The sequence below is a fragment of the Phaeodactylum tricornutum genome, chromosome 16 (assembly GCF_000150955.2).
Source record: "Phaeodactylum tricornutum CCAP 1055/1 chromosome 16, whole genome shotgun sequence".
NCBI lineage: Eukaryota > Bacillariophyta > Bacillariophyceae > Surirellales > Neidiaceae > Phaeodactylum > Phaeodactylum tricornutum.
Window position 1 is genome coordinate 561,822 of NC_011684.1, and position 25,109 is coordinate 586,930.

A 25,109-nucleotide genomic window follows, 5' to 3' on the forward strand; every position below is an offset into this window, starting at 1 on the left:
TCGGTCGCTCTACGTTGTCGTAGTATGCTGACCGTTCCTTCCGTCGAAAAGAGACCTGGCATGGCGGTGTAAGAAATTGTGACTGATACTGCGAAAATCTTCACTCGCTGTCAGAGGGCAACGTGCGTGGCAAAGAGATGCCTGAGACTGTTTTCGAAGACGTTAAAATATGTCTGGTATACGGACTTTTCTTTCTATTGAAACAAAGAAACCCTATTGGAAGCCATCCCCTTGAGAACAGCTACCGTTTAGATTAAATGCATAAACACGTCGGTAGGGCTACGAAACGATATTCGGTTCTCGATTTCACAATCTGCAAAGTGTTTCCTAAAAATACCAGTATTGTGATTAAAGTGTCTACTTGGACACATCACTCGTAACTTATCCACATTGTAGAGGAGATGGTATCGTGGGGTGCATCTTGTAGCTTGTATGCCATTGATTGTACCCTATACCGGTTCCTCTCTCAGCGGAACCTTGATGGCTTCTTCCGCGAGGGCAACAAAGTCGGCGAGGGCTACTACGGCCGCGGAATACGCGGCCAAGAACTCTCCATCCGACAGCTTTCTTCCCCTTAAAGCCACACTAGCGGTACCGTCCATTTTCTCGATCGAGGTGATAAAGGCCTTATACTTGGTTTGGAGCCCTTCGGCGTCCGGTCCGTCTTCGCCGCCCCGAACTAGCGTAGAAGCCGCCTTGCGAACGTCCGAAAACGGTGCGGCTCGCAGTGAATCCTTAATTGCCGCATAATCCGATAGCAGTACGTAGTCTTCCATGGCGACCAATTTCTTTTGGCAAATCTTGACCTTGCGCAAAGCGGCCGACGAAGCAACTTTGTTGGTAATGTCCGCAGAGGCGGCCGTGGGAATCAGCAAGGATCCAGCGACAACAAATTGGGAGAGAAATTCTTTGCGGGATGTTGCATGAATTTCCGTGGAAGAGGTTGTGCAACGCTGCTTAGTTTCAATTGCCCCCAATGTAAACGTGCTCGTGAAGATTGTCCGAGCCGAGAGCACTAACAGCGCAAGGAGAATTCGACGCTGACCCATCCGTTTCGTTCTTTTCTGCATAAAGAAAAGGAACGGTTGGCAGTTGCAATACGGGGCGAATTTTGATATACCTTCGAGGTCTGACTACCTGGAATACTATGGAACTGTGGCACTGTTTGCCATGACGCCTCCGCCCATGGTGAAATGATTTCATCGTGTCTGCGTTGTTCGACAAGGTGTGGTTGTTTTGCAATGGGGTCAAAACAGGGTCGACCTGAACACGTACGTGCCAGTCGTTAATCAAAATTGGGTCACGAAGTCGGAGTGTTTTCACTGTGACATCACAGCTTCCACAATCTGGCTATTGTACTCTTTGGCAGGAACGATGTTTCGGTCCATTGTCAACCTACCAAACGAATCCGCGAAGACGATCGAAACCATCACAACGATTGGGACCTTCCGAGATAGGTAGTGGAAAGCACGATGGCACGGATGATTCATCGGTAGCATCAATACCACAATTTTTGCACATTTTCTTGTAAGAGTCGTGACGATCTCGATCTCGGCGATTCTTGTATTGCCAAGAAGCGCACCTTATAATGTCCAATCCACTATTCCTCGGGTTGTACAAATTCTGGAGCGTCTACAACGGTGACACAAGCTTTCTCCCGCTCTATTTACCTTTGCTCTTCTGGGTCGTCTCCTATACGTACTGCCGTTTCGTGCGAAGAGAGTTCCACAAATGGACTCTTCTGCACAGTTTTCACAATTTCGGGGCGATTGTGTTGGGTTTAATTTCTCTCTACTACGACAACGATGCCGTCTTCAGCGAACGCCTTTCGATCCTGTGGTCCATGGCTTACTTTTTGGTAGATATTGTGGACTGTATCGTCAGAGGCGACGTCGCGTACACCGTGCACGCCACCTTTTGTTTGCTATTGGGAGTGGCGAACTATACGACCCCCGTCTGTCGCGAGTTGCGCATGAATTCCAAAGCCGCCTTGCTCGAATGCAGTACGCCCTTTCTATACGTCGCCAAAACTACCCGGCATCCGGCTCACTTTATTCTCTTTGCCTTGGCCTTTACGCTCTGTCGAATTGTGTGGGTGCCCGTTCTTAGTTTGCAGCTCAAGCAAGCTGGGCGGGGTTATACCGATTACCTGCAACTCGCCTTGTGCGGCTTTTACTGTTTGAATCTGTTTTGGTACGCCAAGATCCTTCGCATTCTCTACGACGGTGCCACTGGCAAGATCGATAAGAAAGAGGTGTAAATATGGTCGGAAAAAGGGTCTTGCGCGCTGTACCGGACCTCTGGCGCTACCAAAACAATTCAGTGAAGCAAGTACTGTCGATGAAAATTCATTAGTAAACTACGTGTTAATATGTAAACGGCATTGTCTAGCCCTCTAAACAATCTGGATAGGGATTGCTTCGTAAATGGCCTTCTGGGGCGTCGTATCTCCAGTACGTCCGCAGCCAGCAGCGCTGCAAACGCCGGAACCTTGGCAACATCCGCAGCAAGCCTGTTCAACCGTCAAGGTGCCGTTCTTGCGATCCTCAAGGGTTGCGTTACAGCAGCAACAACATTCACAATCACCAGCCAACTTCCATTCCTTGCTTGCCGTTTTCTTGTCGTCGTCACAGCAGCAATCCTCATTGTCGCCGTCGCAGTTGCAGCCCGCGTCTCCATTGGCCCCACAGCACGACGCACAGGACGGGGCACAAACTCCGGTTCCTTGGCAGCATCCACAGCAAGCCTGTTCGGCGGTGAGCGATCCGTTCTTGGCGTCATCCGTGGTGGCGCTGCAGCAGCAACAGGCACAGACGTGGACGGGTTTGGGGGCAAAGGCGACGACCCCAAACAAGATCACGGAAAGGCAGACGCAGAGTGGCAGAACATACTGGGGTGCCGTCCAGAGTGCAGTCATGAGGAGCATCAATGTGGAGATACGCAGTAGGAACATCACGTGTAGGAGGCGACGAAAAGTTGCGGCGTGGCGGCCAAACTTCATGAGCGAAAACCAAGGCAAAGGCGGAACGCTGCCAATTTCTTCACCAATCCTTTCTTCCACCAAGTTTTTGAGAGCCGGGGTGCTGTAAATGGCTTTGAGGATATTAATCTTGAGGCGACGGTGTTCCTTGCGTTCTTTACGCTTGCGCAGGAAGGCTACAATCACGGTGAAAATAACAAAGGCGTACATGACCGAAAAATTGGTCACGAGACTCATATCGTACTGGCTGCGTTGCACACGAGCCGTGTACTGAGCGACCCGCGCCGACTGCAAGTTTTCCAGAGCCACACCGCAATTGTGCGTAACCGCGGCATGTTCAAAGGCCGTTTGCAGGCATCGGTTGCGTTGCGGGGATCCAAAGGGGAGTAGAGCCAAACGGTGTTGGTGGAGATGTTCGGGAGCTACTTCGGTCAAACGACGTGCCATGCGACGTTTTTCCGCCGTCGCGGTCTGGTCTTCCATGACGGCTTGTCCGTGCTGGACCATTTGCTGTGTGACAGCCTCGACATCGTCGGGGTGAGTGGAAGCGGCGAGTTGCGAAATCACCGTTTGCGCGGCGTTGTCTTCGGGCTCCACTTCGTGCATCACCACGACCCAAGAACCCGAGGGCTGAGGAGGCATGACGAGTACCGAGTCCATCAAACTATCCATGAAAAGCCCAAAATCCTTCAAGGGATCCGCGGGCAGGAGCATATCGGCTAACGAAGGCACCGACTGACGAGCATCGCAGAGCTCGTGCACGTCCGAGTCGCACCAAAGAGCCACATCCTGAAAGGCCTCCATCTCGACACGAGACATGGATGTGTACTGGGAACCAACTACACAGAATGAAGAGAGTAGGAAAGGTTAGGTGACGACAACACTCTAGACGAAGAAAGACCATCGAATTCGGTAACACAGACTTCCGCAGCGATCCCGAATCCACCAAATCAGCGAAGCGTAGAAAGACGATTTCGCCTTTCCCATTGAAATCCTTTTTCTCTACCGTGTGCCGTATCGTAGCGTTTTCGAAGCACCACCGTGTTTGACTTACTTTGAAAGTTTGCGGAGGAAGAAGCCGTCATGATCCAAAGGCAATAAGAAGCAAACGTGATCTTCATCGATGATTCGAAATTTGTTGTTTCTGTTGTTCTCCGCCGCTGGGTGTGGTCAATCTTCCGCGCTGGGCTAGATGGAATTGGACCTCGTTACCCAGGGCTGCGTGATCAAATTCCCTGTACAACCTAGTACCATTCCTACACAGGATTGGCATCCTGCCGTGACACCTCGCTTGTCGTATCGTGAACACTGGAACTGTAGAATTCACAGTCACAGCCCAACATTCGTAAGCTAAAAATTCCGACGGGGACCAAAACACTCTGTATTTGTTGGAAGCAGCCACGCAAACAAATAAGCATGGGAAAACCGCAACCCTTCGGTCGTGATAGTGGTGTGGGTACGTCTTCGCATTTCCCGGATTTCGTGTTCGAAACGGCAGAGAATTCTCGGTGATAGAGGGAATGCGATCGATTGCCTCGCGTCGCGGCACCAGAATGCGTTTTCCGACGAAAGTATGCCTATAAAAACGCGGTATGGAAGTCGAACGAGATCTTTCCACGAACACTAACGGATCACAACTCGGTTCAACCCACTTTGTTCATTGGATCAATTCTGCCCTCCACGATGACGACTACGACGAAACCCGAAACAATCAAAACATGGAACGCCCGCTGGTCCCATCCCATTCCGCACGACAATCTTTACTACGGAAAATGCATCGTGGGCGGAATCCTGTCCTGTGGTATTACACATACCGCAATTGTACCCCTTGATGGTACGTGTACTTCGAGACTTACCGTCACTGTCAGACCGTGCATGCTGACAAATCCGAAATCCTCACGTAATTATTCAACACTATTGTTGTTGGTAACTTTTGTTGACCGAAAGTGGTCAAGTGCAACATGCAAGTCAACCCACAAAAGTATCCTCAGTTAATTTTTGGGATTCGTACCGTTCTAGCGGAGGAAGGCGCCGTTGGATTGCTCAAGGGTTGGGCGCCAACCGCGATTGGGTATTCCTTACAAGGAGCTGGTACGTGGTCGTCGTCAAAGCTTCTTTCCGCAGACATTTTCTATAGTCGGCTCATGCCCATGGTCTGCTTTCTGAGATAGGTAAATTCGGGCTTTACGAAGTTTTCAAGGACGTGTATAGTACAGCGCTAGGAGAAGAGAAGTCGTTCCAGTGGCGTGGGCTCGTGTACGCGGCTGCTTCGGGTAGCGCCGAGTTCTTCGCCGATCTCATGTTGTGTCCTTGGGAAATGGTCAAGGTGAAGGTCCAAACTAGCCCTCCGGGGACGTTTCCAACTGCGTTTGGCCCGGCACTCGCCAAGATGCGTCTGGATGCGGCCGAAACACGCTTCCCTTACGGATCACTCGTTCCTTTATGGGGTCGTCAAATCCCCTATACAGTTGCCAAGTTTTTCTTTTTTGAAAAAGTTGTGGAAGGCTTCTACACCCACGTCTTTACCAAACCAAAGGACACGTACGATAAGCCGACGCAGCTGGGCATCACGTTTGCGAGTGGCTACATTGCCGGTATTATTTGTGCAATTGTGTCCCATCCAGCCGACAATCTTGTCAGTCTCATGGGAAAATCCGACAACAAAGGCAAGAGTGTGGGTAAAATTGCGTCCGAGGTTGGTCTACGGGATTTGGCCATGAAAGGGCTGGCACCGCGAATTCTCATGATTGGCACACTAACAGGCTTGCAATGGTGGATATACGACAGCTTCAAGACAGTCATGGGAATGGGCACTACGGGTGGTGCGGCAGCGCAACCCCCCAAATAGAGTGATTTGGGACCCTGTGGGTTACGTTACTCATTGTTTCTTGGATGCGCAATGACATGCTTGATTGTTTTTAGTATACGGTTGATCCAAATCTTGTGGTGGTGTACAGTCCTCAACCACCATTGGGTCTGTTGACTGAGTGTGCATCCACAGTCAGGACGCTCCACGTTCTATCGAAATTGAAACTATCCTGATATTGGAAACCAGTGGCTTTTCGGAATTAGTCAAATAGGCAACAGCGGAGCCAAGTTTTTCTTGACACGGAGAGTTTGGAATTGCGAAAACCCGTCTGTCAGTCATACAGATATCGGACAGATAGGTAGTCATTGACGATCCATAATCTCCATTTCTCTGGATAAGGGCCTTTAACATGATAGCCTGTTCCACCAATATCAGGAACTTACAGTTACTTTTGTGCTTGACATGGACGACGCTCTGCCACGGATTCGTTCCGTCGCCGATCCCGCGAAGCGAGGCGTTTCTACAACTTTTGGCGCATAAAACACCGGTAGTCTTGAGCTCCAACGTAGAGATTCTGCCCGACGCGTCTGCCGTGGGGGCGCGTATCCGGGCAATCGTGGAGGACGCGGCGGAGCAAGCTCTCGCAGAAAAGGGATCGTTCGCTCTGGCGATCCCGGGAGGTAGCATTCTCCAAATGTTGGTTGGCAGCGGGGGGGGACTGGACGGAGAAAACCACGGTCGTGTACGTGAATCACAAGTGCGTACCCGTGACAGATAGCGCATTGGCGACGCACGCTAAAGCGTGCAAGCTTTTTCTAGACGATTGGAAAGGCTGTGCTACGATTGTAATGGACGGAACGGAAGACGGTCCTGCCGAGGCCGTGTCCTACGAATCCAAAATACGGGCTCTGTCGCCAGAAATTCTTCCGGTTGTGGACGGCTTGCCCGTGTTTGATTTAGCCTTGATTGGCGTCGGCGACGACGGCCACATTGGATCGCTCTACCCGGGACGTGAGGAAGCCTTGGTTGGCTGCGACGGCTCGTGGGTGCTGTCCGTTGGCATGAAACAGCCTCCGAGCATAACGCTTTCGCTCCCCGTGATGAAGGCAGCCAAGCAAGTTGTGGTTGCCGCGTGCGGAGTTTCGGACAAGTATCCGCAAGGCAAGTCGGATGGCATGCGGCGAGCAATAGCGGACGAGAACGAGACTATCTCCACCTTCCCGGCGGTCGGTTTACGGGATGTGGCAACCTGGGTGCTCGACCAAGCCGCCGCGTCGAAACTCGGCGTGAGCTATGGATCTTAAATGTCACGGACCACAAGCATACTGTAAAGATAAGGAACGACTTGTTCCGTGCTTGGTCTTGCAATTAATTATACAGACACTTTTTGTGATTGAAATCATGCGTTGTATCTGGTAGCGTTTGTATTATAAATTACATTGGGGGGTTTGTTTGACAGGTCTTCTACGGTTTGACGAAATGTTTTCAAGAAACATCCTTGGCGAAAGTAAGACGATTGAGACGGGAAACAGAATGCTTTCCCGTGGTGAATCCGTTTTGGAATGATAGCGTAGCGGTGTGGATTGAGAAAAGGCGTGTTTCCAAATCCCTATCGGGTTACTCCAAAGTCCACGAATTGACCCCATTCGTCTTCACCATTGGTTGCCAGTTCTTTGCCCCACAGAGACGCCGAGGGGGAAGATGTTTCCTGGAAATAGCCGGAAGAAGACCGGCTGGGACGAGGAGTTGCCGACCGACTGCTGTATTGGCTAGAAGAGGGCGTGGTGTGGGTAGACGATAATCTCAGCGAGAGGGCGTGAAAGTCGGCCAACAGTGTGGATGCGGCGGTAGTTTTTGTGGGTTGCGAAGGATGACACCGACGCATGGGTAAGGAGCGCATCAGAATAGCAGGCATATTAGGTATTGGTATTGGTGGTTGTTGTTGTTGTTGAGTGTGTGTGGCTTGTCCTGGAAAGAAGCAATGCTTGCAGGTGAGGATTGTGAGATCGAGAAATACGGCGAAAAAGCGCGGTTGCAAAGGATGGCGTGGATACGGAACCGTTTCTCAAAATGTCTCTCGGGAGGGGGTGATGTGGAATGGTGGGGAGATGCGTGAGTGGAACGAATCGGAAAAGAAACCAATGAAATCATTCTATCTAACGCACTTTCAGAAATCTCGCTGCAATTGCTCCTGCGATATCGCTGACATCAGATATCACTCCCTGGTATATTTATGGAGTTTGGTTTGAACTTTGCTCGACGCCAAGGATTTGGGCCAATCAAAAACTGCCAATCGATGATATCAGCCAAGAGAGACCTGCGTCATCAGGAGTGATCCGTTACCGACATTCGTCGCTGACAACCAATCCTGGAGATGTCAAAATCGTCGACGTGGCCCTGTCAGGAGTACTCTAGCCTGTGAGTGTTACCGTAGCGAGGAGGCCCATCGAAACTTCTTCCGGTTTCGGATACTGACAGTTTGTACGACCCGACCCAACTCGACTGCCCCAAGTCATCACGGCAGAAAACACACTCGCGTGTCAAAGGTTCTTCAAGCTGCGGCACCCAAAGCATACTTCCACTCCTGACCGCATACGATCCGCACCCCCCATTCTGTCCCATATCCCAGCCTTTGTTGGATGCTTGTCTTTGTGTTATTCCCTCATCCTCGTCGATCCTTTTCCAATGATTATGGATGTTACACCGCACCAAACAAGTACAATGACGAGATCCGGCGTTTCTAGTCTCTGTTTGTCCGCGTTGTCCATTTCGTCTCCCGGTGAACCTTTTAACTGTAAAACGCTCCAAACCTCCAGTCAACTCGGATCTATGCCTTCGTTGGCGTGTTCCGAAGACGATGATTCCATGAGTACGGCCAACCCGAGTTCTTCCACCGAAAGTTTGGGTCGAGGTCTCGTGCGAGGTTGGGGAAGCGTCGAATCCCGACGCGGGTACGTGGATCTTTCTGCACTCACGTCCACGAACCGGAACAGGGCATGCACCCCGTTGCGACGATTACCACAGCCCGACGCAGTATCCACTTTGACAACTCACGATTGTGGACAATCACAAGGACCCGCTTGGGGGTACTTTGTCGATACGCCCATGGAAGACCAGGAAGAGGAAGCCATGACTTGGTAAAGTCTGGCTCCATCTGACGATCGGCTGCAAGCGCCGTGCTCACTCTCCGAGCCTCTCCTTGGCCCCTCTGTTTTTATTTCTGTTCTACCTGTTTGTATTTTCTCCGTATCCCGACACCCCCCATAGACCTCTAGACAACGCTGGCTACTATTTACGTATTTTACAGTTAACAACAATTTTGCAAAATTTTTTCAAAAAGTACAAGATCCTCGATTCATTTTCTACTCAAGACGATCAAAATGTTGGATACATTGCACCGGTACGCGTTCATCACGAAACATGGCGGTAGAAGTCATGACAATATGCTGCGCATCGGTGGAAAGTTCGCGCTGGACCGTTACATCGTAATTCTCGGTAACAGCCGTTTTCCGCACCACAATGCCCCGATCATTTTCCAAATACGTGACTTGATCGCGAAAAATGCGGCCGCGTACGTTGGTCTCTACGGGCGGTCCGTTGATGATGTACGTGGTTTGCGACTCGATGATGCCTTCGATTTTGATCGTCAAGTGACTGCCTCGATGGGTGATCCGGTGAACGGGCCGGGCGGCATTGGCGGCACGTCGGAGCGCCCATGGAATGCCCTGGACTTCCAAAAAGCCGTCGAAATTGTCGTTACTTATCAATTTATAAACACCGGTAAGATCTACGGGCTGAGGATCGTCCAAATCGGCCTTTCTTAAGAAAGCCGGGTCGAGCTCGGAAGTGGAGGGTGCGGCCACTCTCGATGACATAGATTCTAAGCCTTGCGCCTTTTTTTCGAACAGTACCCGCAGAACCGGATCCAGATGTTCACGAAAGGCCACGTAGGTCAAATAAACGGTTACAATCGCGATGTAAAGAGGGACCAGCAGAGATTCGGCGTGATCCTTTAACCATTGCACGACTTGCTGGAAGGATTGGGACGTTGCCAGTGCAGCCCCCAGGAGTATCAGCCCCAGCGGAGATGTACTCCGTGGACGAGACGAGCCTAAAACAAGTAGGCGCCTGCGAGTCGTCATCGTCATGTTTTGGCTGTCGCTCGGATCAAGCGATCGAATGCGCAGACTTGGAAACCACCATGGTCGGTGCGCTAAAAATTCTTTCCAAGGTCAAGGGGCCAACGGAATGAGTCTCGTAACATCCGGGTACTAATTTGAATATTCGGGTTATCTCGTGCTACGTAACTCTAACTGTATGTAGACTTGAATTGACGTGGATTCGGAATAGGTCGGTCGATCGGTCGAGTTGACGTGGTATCATATTTATTTTATAGTCGCTGAGCTGTGACGATCTCGGAACCAAAATGTCCACCAATCGGCGTTTGCCAATATTTGACGGCTCTCTAACTGTAACGTGGGTGTATTTTTGTTCTACAAAACGCATCGCATCCGGACTGCGACTGTGCATCCAATCATTTCTTCCAGTGAAATTCTCTGGACTCTTGTAATTTATAGTTACAGTACCATGATCCGGTCACACCAATACGCTACTCAAAGCGAGCTTAGTGCGCAGCATCGTCATTCGTATCGTACGAACTGCGAAGAATGGATCGAGCAGCAAGTCAAACTGAATCGTGTCGTGACGAAAATCCGTGCGGGTGATGAGTCCTTGGGGACGGTCAGAATCATGCAAACTTACCCGACAGAACTAAGTATTGGCGACTTTCTCAGGGCTTTGAACGGATGTCCTTTTGTCCAGAACCTCTCATTCCTTGGTGTTCGCATGCCCCGACGAGATGCGGAGTTGCTGGCGATGGCCTTGAATCATCAGTCGACAGGCATTCAGACCTTGAGTATACGCCGATTGTTGCCGGAATGCTTGCTTCCTCTCTGCCAAAGTTTGGCACACAATACGACTTTACGAGAGTTGTGTCTAATCCTTGACTCTGACGTAACGGAAGACGCTTTGTGTTGTCTCGCGGATGCCATAAAAACAAATGATTCCTTGAAAAAATTGAAAATATACTCGGCGTGTTGGACTCCGCGAGCTATGGACCGATTATCGCAGGCTATACGAGCATCTCCCAAGCTGCGCGAGTTGTCTTTGATTCGTGGTGGTATCACCGAAATCGCGAGTCTGGCCGCCGCGGTTCAATCACAAAATACGATGAGCATCCTGGATTTGTCCGGGAATCAACTGAGGGATCCTATTTCACTGGGTCTTTTGCTGCGCTGTAGCTCCTTGCGAGAATTGGACCTGTCATCAAACAACTTTGGAAACACCTTGGCGGGAACAAGTACAGTTTTCGATGCGTTGCATCAAAATACTACTCTCCGTCAACTATCACTTGATATGAATCCAATTTGTGAATCATTCGCGGCTCGCCTTTTGACGTCTCTCCAGTACAACACGGCGCTTGTCCGCCTCGGTATCATTACTGCAACTTTGCCGTCCAAATGCACCAAAGCCTTAACTCATGTGGTTGCCTCGAACAAAGCAGGACGGGGCTTGATCCAAACTTCTTGCGCTGTTCACGAGCCACTGATTCCTTACGTACTAAGTCTGGCTCACAAAGATCTCGCCGTGCTGTACAGCCTAGTGCAAATTCGGCCCGATTTGTATTGCCAATAGACGCGTACAAACAACAAGAAGTAGTATTAAGTGGATACTAGCCGTATTTAAACCCAAGGCCCGTTTCATTTCAGTACTCCAAAGTATTCTACTTGTTGACTTCTGGAAATTTTCCATATCTTATACGCTTCGCTTCAGCGACAGCGTCGACAAAGCTTGCGGCAGCCTCGTTCATAAATTCCCACTTTTTTAAGAACGGTAACCAGCCTATAGGCCAACCTACATGACCTCCTTTTTCCGTGAGCAGCAGGACAAGGTTTCCTTCGCCGGTTTGAACTAAATTGTTGGGTTCTAGGAATCCGTCGCTGGCCGCAACCGTTCGCCATGAACTGATAGGATCTTCAAATGCATGCATGACACAGAGAGGAATTGAAATGTTGAACACCTTTGCTGAAGCAATTTTGGACGGCGTCTTGTCCAAGTCGCTCCAAGCGATGTCACCCAAGGCACCCATCTGAGAGTAAAAGTCGTTCAAGTCTCGGAACCGATTATATGCTACCGCCGTATACTTGTCCAGCTCTACAATATTCGTGGCTCTCATCAGTGAACGGAAGGCATCTCGGCCGAGGCGAGCTCGAAGCCTCTGTCCCCACTTCCGCAAGTGCTGCGTGGAGCGAATATTTTCGGCAATCATAGGTTCCCAGGTACGCATGGCACGACGATAGTACTGTTCGTTCCGACACTCGAGGGCACCAGAAATAGAAAAGGCCACATCCAAGGCACAGTCGGGCCCCGCCGACGCGACATAGTTGTTCAGCACAATAGCACCCATGGAATATCCCACGCCAGCCAGAATATGATTTTCACCGCCATCCATAGCTTGCCGTAAACGGAGAGCTGTCGTGTGCGCATCTTGCCAACGTGCGCCGTGAAACAAATCCCACCCTCTCATGGGAACGTCCATCAGCCCCCTCGAAATCATAATGATAACGGTGGAACCGTCCCTTGTTCTTCTCCACGTCAAATCTGTTGCATACGTTTCCTTGCTCCCTCCGTTGACGCCATGCAGAATCAGGTATAAAGGTTTAGATGCGTTGTGCCCGTTTTCGGGAAAGGCTATGTCAAGAGCCAAGACTTCGCCATCCGCGGTCGGTAGATATACTCGTGTCCAAAATGGGTCGGGTATGTAGTTAAGATAAAAGGGCAATCCAGTGCGAACATCGCCGGTAAGCATCCATGGCGTCGCTCCAGTTGCTGCCGAATACAAGTACCGGTGTTCGGGCCAGAGCGAAACCGCGTCGTGAATGAGGCCATTCTGTGAACTGTAATAAAGACCACTTTCCACCGTGCGGTTTACATCAAACGGGTCGCCAAACTGAAATTCGAATCGTCGCCAGTCAAAGGTCAAGTATAACGCCAAGAAAATGAGAAGGAATAGAACAATTTGACTTTTTACCAACCGTCGTTGTACTGCAATCCGTAGGGACAGAACCGTGGCCAAAAGAAACAGTGTGGCCCCGTAGTAGCAGCCAAATTCATTTACATACATCGAATCGACCATCACGATCATGGAACAAAAAGTGATAACAATAGAATTCCAGTGATGTGGCGTGTGCGTATGTAGGCTCCTTTTCCCAACGCTCGAGCCTTGATTTTCCAATATAAGCATCATCACACCTATTGGAGCCAGGAAACCAGAAACAAGACGAATCCAAAGATCAAGAAAGCCACAGAAGGGAACAAGCTTAGCATACGCAAATGTAACAAGGGCTTCGATTGTTGTGTCATCGACTGGTTCTCTCAGTGGTCCCATAGAAGGAATCGCTGGGTCCTCTAAAAAGGCGGAAGCGTTCTGACAGTACGGATGTATGGTGGTCAGGTCTAACTTTTTCAAAAAGGCGACAGACGATGCTGGTAATTGCTCCCAGGTGCTTCCCCTGTGAGATGCGCAAAATTCATCCAAAGACCATGGCATCTTTCATTTGTTGAGCACCAACTTGCTGGGATGGAGGTGTTGAGAGGTATGTCAAAGTACGCCATTGATGACGGTTCTCAAAAGAGTCCATTTTTATCGCGAATTATCGGGGAAGTCTCTTGCTGTAACTTCCGTTGGACAAAGTACGAATTCCAATCTTCCTCGCGATGCAAGAAACGCTTACTTGCTCCACCAGTTGCAGAGTGCGTGATCTATTGACTGTGATTGCTTCGTTCTCGTTCTCTTGACCTTTCTAGCTAGGAACGTCAAAATTGGGTTCGCTTTTACATTTACTGTTAGATTGTGTATTGGATCAAAAAGCACACCTAACGAGTTTCGTAATATCGCCAAGACGTTTCCAGCCAACACCCGGATTTTTTGCGTTCGGATCGGTCGCGTTCGCTTGGCCTCGTCTATCTCGATCTTTTATTCTTTTCATCGGCTCATTTTTCTTCTGCCAGAGTCCCAAAGCAGTTGCTAACTGTAAGTTCCAATAAACAAAATTTACTGTTGTTGCCATCACAAGTAAAGTTCATGAAAGACTCCAAGTGGACAATCGAAGCTTACTGCGGTGAGCAGAGACCGTCGGACTGGTCCACTCTTCCGACATCTTCCCTGAGCTTTTTGAATCAGTTGAATTTGTCTGCGACGCATCCATTTTGCGGCTCAGAAGCCCCACAACCGTACGAGATTCCCGGTGTGCCATCCCAAGGCCCCTTGTTAACCAATGATCATTTAGAGTCCTTCTGGGATGTTGTTTTGACCATCACAGCCAAAGGAGTCCCGAGTCTAATTGCAATTGGAGAACTTTGGTTGCGTCTATGTAGCTCCATTTTGGCTCCCATCGGGTTGGCTCATTTGCTGTACACAAGTATCAAGGGGATATCGGATCAAGATTCCAAAACAGCTACACGTCCCCAGAAAGTCTTTCTTTCTGTTACGTGCCTCCTTTCGGTAGCTTCCTCGATCGTTCTCTTCACCGATACCTTGTATGTGCTCGAATACGGACCCGTCTACGGTGGGTCGATGCTGATCATGTTATTACTCCTGTCCGTGAATGTGTCCGTACGCTAACGACTACGACAAACAATGATTGGCAAGTTTTGTTTGATACTCCTAGCGCTATTCCTTGTATACGATTATGAGACTGGTGCGTTTACCTTCGGGGATTCCGCGGAACGCTGTGAAATAGCGGAAGGTCTTTACTACAACCAAGAAAATGAATTCATCAACAAATTGGTTGAACACTGGCCTCTGTCGCAACGCACGTACAGTAAAGAATATGGAGCGAGTCCTTGGATCCCTACAGGTGACGGCCGGACGGGCCTCCCTTTCCTTTTGAACTTGGTTCGTGACTTTTCGTATACACGTGTATGGCTTCCTCTGGATGATGGCGAGGTGACGGCCTTGGATATTGGGTTTCCAGAAGCAGGCCACGATGTCACAAAACCTCTCTATCTTATTCTACATGGGCTTAACGGTGGTTCTCAGGAAGGCTACGTCCAAGACTTCACGTGGCGGCGCACAGGAGAGGGATCGACGGTAGTGGTCATGATTGCACGCGGACTCGGCGATTTGCCTATTCGGGGATGGGATGTCTTTCACGGCGCCCGCATTTCCGACGCTCATACTGCGGCACTAAGACTTCGACAAACGCTCATTGGAGACCAAATACTGGCGGGCGTTGGCTACTCTATGGGGGCCATTATCCTGAGCAACTATGTTGCACGTTCAGGAGAGAATTGCGCGCTCGATTCGGCAGTTGCGATTTCGGGAGGTCTCGATATGCGCTTCGAGGCTGATTTCTATCGAGCTCAGCGACTTTGGCAACCCATGCTTGCACAGACTCTACGAGACGATTTCGTGGTCGGTAAATGGGGAGAGCGAGTTCACGCAAGATTGACAAAAGACCAAATGAAAAATCTAATGAGGGCCGCACACGTTTCAGAGATTGACGAAACAGCTGTTGTAGCCTACAATGGCTTTCGGGACTTGGATCACTATTATTCCGAAATGTCTGCGTTGGGGGATATCCCTATTGAGGAGTACAATGGTCCATCGCTAGAGCCACAGAGAAGAATCCAAAGCTTGTCGATTCCTCTTTTGGTCATTCACGCCCTGGACGATCCGCTTGTAACGTTTCGGACTGTAGGCGCCAATCATGGTCTCATGCATCCTACAAACCTTACCAAAACAGGAACTGGAAATTTGCTATTGTTATTGACCAAAGGTGGGGGGCACGTGGGATGGCCGCTCGGTTGGTTCTTTTTTCTTAATACTTGGAAGTGGATGAACGATGCCGCGATGAGCTTCACCAACGCAGTGGACCATTCCCGAAAGGAAGGTTGAAATCAGATAGAGAAATATACATATAAGCTGATTTAATGCAAGCTGATTTTGAATCACTTTTTGTCGTTTATGATTTACTATGTTACTTGCTCATGTCCATATCTACATTCCAGCGCCTTCGTAATCACTTCCGGAACTATCGCTTGAGGCGTCATCCTCGTTCCATTCTTGATCTCCAACCAAGTAGCCGTGTAAGAGCTCTCCAACTGTCCGCAGTACAATGAGCGAGATTGCAACAGTCCGAAGGCGCCGCCTTGGATGGGCGCAGATACCCGCAGTGAACACTCCAAGTACAACTACCGGTTGAGGCAAAGCACCACGGACACTGGCCCATCGACACAAGTAGCTCCCTACTAGCAGAAACGACTTTGCTCCCGCTCGAAAAACATTCAAGATAGAGCCTGATTTCGTGTCTAACAACTTTTCGTAGAGAAGACTGCCTCCGGCAGGGGTTCGACCAAACAGGAGAGAAATCAAGCTTCCCTCCTCTTCCCAAATTGGCTTCTCGTACTTTTGCCGTTTGCTCCGCCGGTTCCCTCTCAGCTGTTCCCCTCGTGCAAAAGAAAACACGTCACCGCCACTTTTCTGGCGATGATCATCTATCTCTCGATCAGTCCATTTCTTATAGTATTCACCCTTCTCATGAATTCCGAGCATTGTGTCGAAACGCTCTTCAAGCCGATCTTTCCAGTGGCGATACTCCGCTGGAGACTGTTTCTTGGAATGAGGCTTAGGAGTTTTGCTCTCTGGTTCTGCTGTTTGCCTATCCGCTCCTCGCTCAGAAGGCTGCTGAGACAAGTCGTATTTCCCCCACATGACCTTATCGGCTGTATCGGCAAGAAAGTCGCCAAACCGATCGAAGGCATCCTTTTCGTCCCAGATATTATCCTTGGAGTACGGACTGTATACTTTTCGGTTCTTTCTTTGTCCATGTTCTGATGAGTGACTTCCGGGATTGGACGACGGTGGTGGCTGGGAGAAAGAGCCTTCCTTATAAGCGGAGGATACTGGCAGCAATCGCGGTACGCCCCGGAACAGCGGAGACGACTGAGCAGTGGTTGCAGCAGTCGCCCCGCTCGTCGGTGTATGTGGGCGCCCGGAAGGAGAACTGGAAGGCGGCCGCGGTCTTGCACGCGGTCGAAGAGTTGGACTTGCACGATAGAACATCATATCTGTATCTACGGGTCGAAAGCGAATGTTGATCGGTCGCGGGCGCTCCTCCTGGTACACGTACTGGAACGGCACATCCCGCACGCCGTTTTCATCTACGGTAAAATAGTCTTTGGCTTGCCGTGACACTTGGCGAGCTCTACGAGCGGCGCGGTCTGCTGCTCGAGAGGCTTTGCTACTCACTCGTTTGGTGGCGCTGTCCACCTTGGCCGGAAGAGATTCGAGCAGTACGTTGGAAATTGTTCGTTGACTGTGTTGCAGAGCTCGCTGCCAGGAGGACATTTCCAATTCTTGCTGTCGGCTTCGACTCCCTCGTTTGCGCAGTTTTTCCGCGAGATCGGGGTCTTTGGGTTGTCGACCATATCGTGATGGCGACGGCGACGGTTGCGGTGTACTATTTAGTATATCTTCCAGATCGGCGCGGGTAGCTGTAGGAGGATAACGTAGGTTTTGACGATCCAGTTCTTTAATCAGGTCGTCTATAGGGGTAACGACGTCCCTGTTGGCCGACTTGGATGGGTCTCGAGGTATGGCATCCGACTGCCTATTGGTGAAGATAGGATCGACTGAATCTACCGGACGTGCCCTCGTATTCCACAAAAACTCGAGATCCTCGCGTGTCGCCGTGGGCGAGTACCTTATATTCTGCTCATCCAATTTTTCCACCAACTCTCCGAGAGACCATCGTTGCGGGTATTCTTCCTTTAGTCCTTTGCGGGTAGACTTTCGTTTGGCTTGAGGCGCAACGATTGCAGTCGTGGATTCCGAGTGTTCCGTCCAAATCTGTCTGGCTGTTTGTTGTTTCGTTTGCCGCACCCATTCGCGGCGCCAGAGTTGTTCCAGTTCGTATCTCGAAGCTTCCGGTGGATATCGAATTCCCAGGTCGTCGAGTACGATTAGTAATTCCCGCAGCGACCCGGGTGAGGATGGAGGCTGAGCAGCGGAAGCGTCGTTCTCGGACGACGACGAGTGATGAACAGGACGTGCCAACAAGGGAGGTAGCCGCATTACCGAAGGAGTCGGTGGTATGAAGCCCAGCGTATGCGGTGCACCGAGGTTCCCCAGTGCAACCAGCCACATCGTACACCTCCGTCTTCTTTTACTACGTGTCTCTATCCGTGACATGATCGTAATCGACACGAAGCAATGGAACCACCAATCACGAGGAGGAGAAGAATAAGCTCGGTTCGCTTCCACGTTTCCTTGTTTGGACTCTGCCGTTCCTTTCGGCACGTAATAAGCTTCCCTGTCAAGCGAAAATCTGTTTGTACTAACTGTAAATCGTCTACCTTATATATCCGGGTTTTTAGAAGGTCATTTTCGACGGCAGAAATTTCCGTTTTTCACTTTTCCCTTGGGCTTCACAAAAAAAGACCTTGTCCTTCCCTAAAACGAACCATCGTTGTATCCGTCGACCAGGATGAACTTGTTCCAGCCCCGGAATAAGGAAAATTCCCCAGACGATGATCAAGTTACATTAATTGGAAGTTTTGCGGATATCATTGCCCAGGGCGTGTCGTGGAAGGATTTCTTCCGAGCGTGTGTCCCGCCGAGGATCGTGTGGACGTCGGTAGACTGCTGCTGCCTCACGGACCAATCCCAAGCCCCCATCGACCACAATTATGCGGTTGATCTCGTTGTCCAAGTCCCGTCGATTGACAGCAAGCAGGTTCTCCATATATCGGCCCAGAATGCGCAAGCCGCCGTGGGTACCCTTGCCGGTTTGTTGTTGCTCTTGGCGAACGGCAAGGACGAACTCGAACTCACGTTCCAAAGTTTCGCGACGCAACCGAGACATCCCTTTCCCCCTTTGGCCAGCGACACGGGGCTCGCAACGGTATTGTCCGCCAAGCACAAGATTGTCGCTGTGCGGTTGCAGTTTGTGGACGTGGATGATTCGACCTGCCAGCTGCTGGCCAAAACGATACCGCGGATGGAGTATCGACAGTGCACCGTAGAGGGACTGCATCAGGCCGTCGCGTCCAACCAATGTCCCTCCAAACTTACCATAAGCTGCACTCTGCAAGAGTTCGCCAAGTTTGGTACGGGACTGGGTGGAAATTCGGTCGTCCGAAGCATGGACTTGTTGCTGCACTTTTGGCTACAGGGAGAGCCATTGCACGATTTCTGTAGAGGTCTAGAACACAATCTTGGCTTGGAAACACTCGTCATCCGCTATCTCGATATTAATGATGATGGCTGGACTATGCTGTTTCACGCACTACGGTTCCACCCTACCCTGCAGACGCTCTGTTTGCAATTTACCGACGACTTTGTGGACAACTTTCGTAGGTTGACACCGGAGCGTCGGACGCAACGGACGCAAGTAGTTCTGGACTTTTTGGAGGAAAACCGCGTTATTCAAAATGTTACGTGGCCTATCTTCCAGCAAGATCAAGAGCTTATGGACGACATTAAGAGTCGACTCGAACGCAATCGTGGAACTGGGGAAGAGCGGGAGCACTCGTAAAAGAGGTTGTGACTACGTCGTTAAGAAAGACGCAATTTTGGATTGATGTTGACCCAGTACATCCAAAGCGGAGTAGACGTCAATTCTTGTTACAGGTCGGTCTAACAGTAAATTAATTCGATGCAAGGACTCTAGGGCTAAAAATGGCTATTCTTTCCGTACCCTCTGAATCTTATACTAATGCATCGTACTCGCCCGTACGGCATTGCTGATGCTCATCCTTCAAAACAATATACTCTGAAAGGTTGGACATAGGATTGTCAGCGAACTTACATGAACAGTGAACCGGGAGGACATTTACAGTGCCATACTTCGCAAAGTACTGCGTTAGGCTTTTCCGTGTTCCGCAGCTTCCAGCTCTGTAGAGCACGTTAGATTCGACTTGTGTCGCGAGACGTTAATCAGCCTATTGAAAGATTTACTTGGATGATAGGACAGTCTTCGGGAATAATCGGTACCTATGTAAAGAGCCGGCAGCTAGATATACACCATGGTGTACACTGTCAAGGACCTAGCGTAACAATACCTATTCCGTAGTTATCAAGTTGGCAACTCCCGAACAAAGGTCTCTACAGGACTTGCCTAACGTATCCACACACCCCACCTTAAATTACTAATCGATTCCGGATCAGGTATGGAAAGGGAAGAACCGGGGAGCCCGAACGAAGGATCAGAACAAGATGCCACGGAAGGCATCGACACCAACCACTCTGAGTCCTCTTCGCCGCTTCCGAGTGCAACTCAAAACCAAGACCAACATGAGAGCGCAAAGCCCGCTACTTCCGTTTGGAAAGGCCTTTCGGAAATAATGTCCATAGTATTGGGACGAATCGATGACGGAAGAGACACGAAATCAAAAGAGAGACCGGACACTGTTCTTCGTCCGAAAGGCGCAGAGGAAGTCGGCGACCCGTCTACCCTGGAAGCTAATGAAGAAAAAGTCGCAGCCAAGCCACAAGAAAGTGAGATGCCCAACGCTACCTTTCCGAATAGCGGAAAGCTCGTTCGAAAATTTGCAGTCAAGCGGAGTTTGGGTCGGGCTCTAAGCCAAATCGACAATCCGGAAAAGGAGCAGCAAAACAAGCGTTTGGGCGAGCAAACCACCCAACCAGATGACAGAATATCCGCAAACTTTGAGAAAGAGGAAAACCTTCTTGAAGAGAGGAATTCTACAGCGAGGGAGCTGTTGGAGCAAGAATGGAATGATGATCAGGACGAGGATGATGATAGGATTGCTCCAAGCAGCGTCGAGCGGACAATAGAAGAGGCCAACGATACTGCATCTGACGCGGAAATGACTACCGCAGATCCTCCACAATCTAATCAAGATCGCCAAATGAACCAAATTACAGCAGCAGTTGACTTGGTCATTGACTCGCTCACTACTGGTCCATGGCCATCACCGCCGCGATGCGTGGATCCTGCCTCTGTTTCGCGCCGGGCTCTAGATATGAAACGAGCTGAGATGGAATTGGACTTGCATGAACAGCATTTATCCATGGTGTCGGTCTCACTGCACCAGTTTGCCACGGACGTGATTGCGCCAGCTATGATAGCAGGTGGAGTGACGAAGGACGATGATTTGAGGGTATTCCTCGGAACGTTGCTGATTTTGAGGGAAGTGCTCACGACTAACGCTCGAGCAATTTTCGGTGCTTCGGCTATAGTATCCGGATCTGAGCCTGACTTCTCTCACCGTTTTAAAAAGACGAATACGAATTTGGGTCGTCGCGAAGAATTTGCGTTGTTCGGAGCCCGAATTTTGGCTACCTCAGTAATTTTGGCCGGGCTCGATGGGCTAGACGATGAAGATTCTGAATCACTGGCAGCAGAGTTTCTTCGCCGAGCTAAAATGTACGACAATGGCGACGAAGAATTTTCAGACAATTTGATCCGTATTGACGGTAGTAATAGAGCTTATCTTCCAAACGGCTCTCCGCTCCCTCCGGAGGAGAGGATTGCTTGGCAAGTCAGTTTCAAGTAAGTGCTGACCGATCTTCGTAGGAGATCAGTACGCATTCCATACTCACAGTGCCGCTTTTGTGTCAGCTACCACTACGATATGCACCCTGTTGTAGTCAATAAGCGTAAACGGGAAAATACCGCCGATCGGACAAGAAGAAATCGACGGAAGCCCCCTCAGTTACCTAAGCCAAATGCTCTGCACATTAGTATTTTGGAAGAGAGAGCGTAAGGAGACTACTTGACCACATTCACATTTCAAATTGGGTTTTTGCAATGTTTGGCTCTCATTGTGCGACCATGAGGAGTACGACGTGTACGATCAACAGTCAAGTAGGTTATACCACTTGAAGAGGGCAAGGGGGTTCAATATGTACTGACCTGCTTTGGATCTCCCATTCCCCAGGATTTGTATCAATCAAAAGCATGTAATGAGCTAATTGCCGCAATGCCGCTCAAACAGACATATTGTTGTATCGATGGTGCAGTCGGATTCGAACGCTTGCTGCTAATAGAAATACTGTACTTTCGCTTGAAGTCTTCAAGCATACTTTATTATTTACGTCCATATCTGATCGCCCTGCATCTAAGGCAATCTCTTTACAGTCTTCGCTACGCGAGTGCCCTCTTATTTGTCACTGGCGCATTCGCGCTGAAGTTGGTCCCAGATCTCACGGATCTCAGGTGGCATGGCAGGCGCGATAGCTGGATACTCATATTTTGGTACCGATTCCCCTTTTTCATTGACGGTTTGCGGAAGGAGTTGATCACCCCACCGTCGGTACTTCTGTTGACGTTTCTCTACCCCTAGCGGGGCGACGTTTTCTTTTGCCGAGCGGCCTTGACTCTGTTGACGAGGTTTACCTCCTTTTTTCCCGCTCCGACCAGTGGAATGGTCGTTTACAACAAAAAATCCTTTTGGCAAGCCGCTTCGTACATTCCTACCGCCCGAAAATAAGTCGCTTCTCGGCAAGTCTGCGGTAGTTTCACCGACCCGTGTATTGATAGGCCTTTGCAGCAGCGCCTTCCGCTGAGTCCACCATAATCGAATTTCCTCCAAACCAATGGTGAGCTCCTCCTTGCCCTTTATCTCGCAGAGATCTCCGCTTTTTGTCGTATTGCACATACCAGTATGTGCAGTGCGATGTATGTCATTGCTCAAAATAATGGCTTCTTCAAAAGATTTTACGACGAACCCGAAACTGTAATCATTCTTGTCAATCAAAGTCACGCGTGTAGGGTGTATGGGAATACCTTCCAAGTCTGAGCAAGCTAGGTCAGCCAGAGTCATCCATGAGCTATAACATTCAGTATAAAGCTCAAATTCAGCCTTCGTAAGCTCCTCGTCGATTCTAAATGTCATCTTTCTTTCTGACCATTTTTGCCACATCGATCCCGCCTGTTGAAACACCCGAGCCGCTTCTGTCTGTCTTTCCTGATACCATAACGCGGATGCCATCCATCTGAGAGCAAGGGCGCGCAAATTCAAGCCTTGCAGGATATCTAGTAGAAGCTCTCTGCTGTGGCAATCGTAATTTATTGCGTTGGAGCTAACGAGTGCATTTGTACTCTCCACAGCCAATTCTAAATCCTTAATCGCATTCCTAAGACATAGCTTGCGATCTGAATCACTTTCACACTTGCTTTGTTCGATCAAAGCAATGCCAGCATTTGTCTGAGCTTTCCCTCTTAAAAGCCCGAGTGTCCGCCTGTATAGCTCGGTATCTACTTCAAAATCACGTTGGCGTTCTGCAATAATCGTTAAGAGGGGTTCTTGTTTGGCGACGCACGATAAAGCCTCAACGAAAAGAGCCCTAGCCTGTTCCAGTTCTTGGCACCTTTTCAGTTTATTGGCAGCCCCATCCGGAACAGGCCACAAGAGACGATTTCCAGCAAGCATCAAAGATTCCCGCAAACACTCACGCGCATCCCATATTGCGTCTTCATCATCTACGTCTCTACGTTTCAGCATTCTTCGTAGCACAATCCGTAATTGCCTGCAATTATTCACAGTTTGCAGCGTAACTTGTTGCTCTTCCTCCGCCCAAATATCATCTGTGGTGGCTTTGTCAACGATTGCGGCATCTCGAGTCGCATTGGATTCTTCTTGTTCCAGAGTATCCCGGGCGGCAGCTAGATTCTCCACATTTACGCCCATACTCTGTTTGATATCCCGCAACGAAACATTGGTGCTGTTTTGATCGGCAGCTTCAACAGCATTTTCTCTAGATTGCTGTACCTTGACAACCAAGCCTGACGATCGCTGAATTGAATAGTCATGGGTCGTACTTTGATGGATCGAACCCTCATTGTCGCTTTCCTCAATGGCTCGTCTGCGTTTCTTGTCAACACGCTTTATCTTGTGACTATTGTACCCAGCGCAACTGTCTGTTCCTGCCTTTTGATTCACGGGATCTGCCTTAGAAGGCAATTTCATAGTGTCTTTCCAGTCCTTACGTGCATACGAGCTAGGTAGCACCCCGTGGATGTCATGAATCTGAAAGTTATTGGCCCTTCGTTCGAATTTAAAGGTTGAGCCTCCTATACTCACTTCCAGCTTTTCCATCTTGTCGGCCATGGTGAGATGCGCGGAAGCACCTGGAAGTCGCGCGGCAATCCCGGAGGCGAGACTCTTGTCCAAAGCAGATAGTCTTTGCTGTATTGATTGCATACGGATTTCCGTTTCGTCTAGCAAAATCTCGAGTGCCTGGCCTCTGGTTTCCATCAGATCCTCCCATAGCGTTTCCCGTTTGGATGCTGGCACGAACGGCCGCAAGGCCTCGAGGAGACGCTTTTGCAAGCCGTTGCGACTGTCCATGAATTCGTCCCACGATGCACCGGAGTATACGCAATCGGCGTGATACAATTGCGTGTAGCCATCGTCGCGGGTACTACCAGCTTGGGTGAGGTGCGATGCCCAGCGTTGATTTTTTTGGCTGGTGCGGGCTTTCCGGATATCCGCTTCGTGGCGACATTCGCCCGAAACACACAGGATAAGACCATCCCGTAGCCGAACAAGCTGCTGAAAAATGTGTTGTAGTAACTGGACACGTTGCTTTCGTTGATGCTCTGGTGCTGGGCCACGAGCAGTGGCGGAGAGACGCCGTAAAATGAATGGTACAACGTCTTGTTCGGTGCAATCGATCGCAGCTTGAAGTGACTTTTGCTTTTGACCAAGGACGGTAAGACAGTGCGACATGTGCCGTAGTATTTCTTGAATGGATGATCGCTGGGATTTTGAGATCGGCGTCAAGGTAGGACGTTTGAGACATTGCTTTCCGTAGCGATTCAGAATGGCTTCTGTCCCTTTCGCGAGTCCATCGACGGCCCTTTGAACAGCTTTTGCATCGGTATCAGTCATCAAGTAAGAAAGACCTTCTTTGTCTTACAAGAGCGACGACAGATTCGACGATTTTAGGAATAGTTGGATCGCGCTTAAGCAAGGACAAGCCTGTTCGTTGGATAACACCGATTGGAAATCGCCTCGTGCAATGAGAAAGACGGTATTTCTTTTCTTCGACTCAGTATTGGGCTCGGGTGTCAGAGTGCCGTATCGGCAATTAGGGGGACCAACGTACGTTTCGGGGAGGTTGTTTCTTCATAACACACACTGTTGTAAGCCCAGAGCGTTTCTCGCTCGAGTGATGGGCCATGGACGAGTGCAGACTCTTTTGTTCCCAAAGCTGAGAGGGTTTTGACGACATCTTTATTGTAGATTCGTGACTTACTAAGAGAAATAGGGAGAAGCTACGGTACTTCC

The 25,109-nt window shown here is 49.8% G+C and overlaps 15 protein-coding genes across 15 annotated transcripts; 8 read left to right on the forward strand and 7 right to left on the reverse strand.

The window, feature by feature from the left end:
* Positions 1-449: 449 nt before the first annotated feature.
* Positions 450-1,070, reverse strand: PHATRDRAFT_38627 (predicted protein; the record flags this gene model as incomplete). The annotated part of the gene is made up of 1 exon (XM_002182675.1): positions 450-1,070. One exon carries the CDS (start codon positions 1,068-1,070, stop codon positions 450-452), a length of 621 nt encoding a protein of 206 aa, XP_002182711.1.
* Positions 1,071-1,588: 518 nt separating this feature from the next.
* Positions 1,589-2,260, forward strand: PHATRDRAFT_38628 (predicted protein; the record flags this gene model as incomplete). The annotated part of the gene is made up of 1 exon (XM_002182521.1): positions 1,589-2,260. One exon carries the CDS (start codon positions 1,589-1,591, stop codon positions 2,258-2,260), a length of 672 nt encoding a protein of 223 aa, XP_002182557.1.
* Positions 2,261-2,333: 73 nt separating this feature from the next.
* On the reverse strand, positions 2,334-4,124 carry PHATRDRAFT_48223 (predicted protein). Its single transcript, XM_002182676.1, has 2 exons — positions 4,035-4,124; positions 2,334-3,819 (listed from the first exon to the last, which is right to left on the reverse strand). Exons 1-2 carry the CDS (start codon positions 4,099-4,101, stop codon positions 2,396-2,398), a joined length of 1,491 nt encoding a protein of 496 aa, XP_002182712.1. The 5' UTR covers positions 4,102-4,124; the 3' UTR covers positions 2,334-2,395.
* A 422-nt stretch (positions 4,125-4,546) lies between these two features.
* On the forward strand, positions 4,547-6,201 carry PHATRDRAFT_22279 (predicted protein). Its single transcript, XM_002182522.1, has 3 exons — positions 4,547-4,814; positions 4,928-5,071; positions 5,152-6,201. The coding sequence occupies exons 1-3, from the start codon at positions 4,664-4,666 to the stop codon at positions 5,826-5,828; spliced, it is 972 nt and encodes a 323-aa protein (XP_002182558.1). The 5' UTR covers positions 4,547-4,663; the 3' UTR covers positions 5,829-6,201.
* PHATRDRAFT_38631 (6-phosphogluconolactonase) lies at positions 6,199-7,093 on the forward strand (the record flags this gene model as incomplete). The annotated part of the gene is made up of 2 exons (XM_002182523.1): positions 6,199-6,489; positions 6,548-7,093. 2 exons carry the CDS (start codon positions 6,199-6,201, stop codon positions 7,091-7,093), a joined length of 837 nt encoding a protein of 278 aa, XP_002182559.1.
* Positions 7,094-7,398: 305 nt separating this feature from the next.
* Positions 7,399-7,704, reverse strand: PHATRDRAFT_38632 (predicted protein; the record flags this gene model as incomplete). The annotated part of the gene is made up of 1 exon (XM_002182677.1): positions 7,399-7,704. One exon carries the CDS (start codon positions 7,702-7,704, stop codon positions 7,399-7,401), a length of 306 nt encoding a protein of 101 aa, XP_002182713.1.
* An 806-nt stretch (positions 7,705-8,510) lies between these two features.
* Positions 8,511-8,930, forward strand: PHATRDRAFT_38633 (predicted protein; the record flags this gene model as incomplete). The annotated part of the gene is made up of 1 exon (XM_002182524.1): positions 8,511-8,930. One exon carries the CDS (start codon positions 8,511-8,513, stop codon positions 8,928-8,930), a length of 420 nt encoding a protein of 139 aa, XP_002182560.1.
* Positions 8,931-9,151: 221 nt separating this feature from the next.
* Positions 9,152-9,937, reverse strand: PHATRDRAFT_38634 (predicted protein; the record flags this gene model as incomplete). Its single annotated transcript, XM_002182678.1, has 1 exon — positions 9,152-9,937. One exon carries the CDS (start codon positions 9,935-9,937, stop codon positions 9,152-9,154), a length of 786 nt encoding a protein of 261 aa, XP_002182714.1.
* Positions 9,938-10,154: 217 nt separating this feature from the next.
* On the forward strand, positions 10,155-11,483 carry PHATRDRAFT_48225 (predicted protein; the record flags this gene model as incomplete). Its single annotated transcript, XM_002182525.1, has 1 exon — positions 10,155-11,483. The coding sequence occupies exon 1, from the start codon at positions 10,377-10,379 to the stop codon at positions 11,481-11,483; it is 1,107 nt and encodes a 368-aa protein (XP_002182561.1). The 5' UTR covers positions 10,155-10,376.
* Positions 11,484-11,505: 22 nt separating this feature from the next.
* PHATRDRAFT_48226 (predicted protein) lies at positions 11,506-13,608 on the reverse strand. The gene has a single exon (XM_002182679.1). The coding sequence runs from the start codon at positions 13,396-13,398 to the stop codon at positions 11,572-11,574; it is 1,827 nt and encodes a 608-aa protein (XP_002182715.1). The 5' UTR covers positions 13,399-13,608; the 3' UTR covers positions 11,506-11,571.
* A 248-nt stretch (positions 13,609-13,856) lies between these two features.
* PHATRDRAFT_48227 (predicted protein) lies at positions 13,857-15,792 on the forward strand. The gene is made up of 2 exons (XM_002182526.1): positions 13,857-14,416; positions 14,519-15,792. Exons 1-2 carry the CDS (start codon positions 13,933-13,935, stop codon positions 15,745-15,747), a joined length of 1,713 nt encoding a protein of 570 aa, XP_002182562.1. The 5' UTR covers positions 13,857-13,932; the 3' UTR covers positions 15,748-15,792.
* A 5-nt stretch (positions 15,793-15,797) lies between these two features.
* On the reverse strand, positions 15,798-18,061 carry PHATRDRAFT_48228 (predicted protein). Its single transcript, XM_002182680.1, has one exon. It carries the CDS (start codon positions 18,040-18,042, stop codon positions 15,850-15,852), a length of 2,193 nt encoding a protein of 730 aa, XP_002182716.1. The 5' UTR covers positions 18,043-18,061; the 3' UTR covers positions 15,798-15,849.
* Positions 18,062-18,292: 231 nt separating this feature from the next.
* PHATRDRAFT_48229 (predicted protein) lies at positions 18,293-19,387 on the forward strand (the record flags this gene model as incomplete). Its single annotated transcript, XM_002182527.1, has 1 exon — positions 18,293-19,387. The coding sequence occupies exon 1, from the start codon at positions 18,338-18,340 to the stop codon at positions 19,385-19,387; it is 1,050 nt and encodes a 349-aa protein (XP_002182563.1). The 5' UTR covers positions 18,293-18,337.
* A 541-nt stretch (positions 19,388-19,928) lies between these two features.
* Positions 19,929-21,371, forward strand: PHATRDRAFT_48230 (predicted protein; the record flags this gene model as incomplete). The annotated part of the gene is made up of 1 exon (XM_002182528.1): positions 19,929-21,371. Exon 1 carries the CDS (start codon positions 20,022-20,024, stop codon positions 21,369-21,371), a length of 1,350 nt encoding a protein of 449 aa, XP_002182564.1. The 5' UTR covers positions 19,929-20,021.
* Positions 21,372-21,697: 326 nt separating this feature from the next.
* PHATRDRAFT_48231 (predicted protein) lies at positions 21,698-24,710 on the reverse strand (the record flags this gene model as incomplete). Its single annotated transcript, XM_002182681.1, has 1 exon — positions 21,698-24,710. One exon carries the CDS (start codon positions 24,708-24,710, stop codon positions 21,978-21,980), a length of 2,733 nt encoding a protein of 910 aa, XP_002182717.1. The 3' UTR covers positions 21,698-21,977.
* Positions 24,711-25,109: the final 399 nt, after the last annotated feature.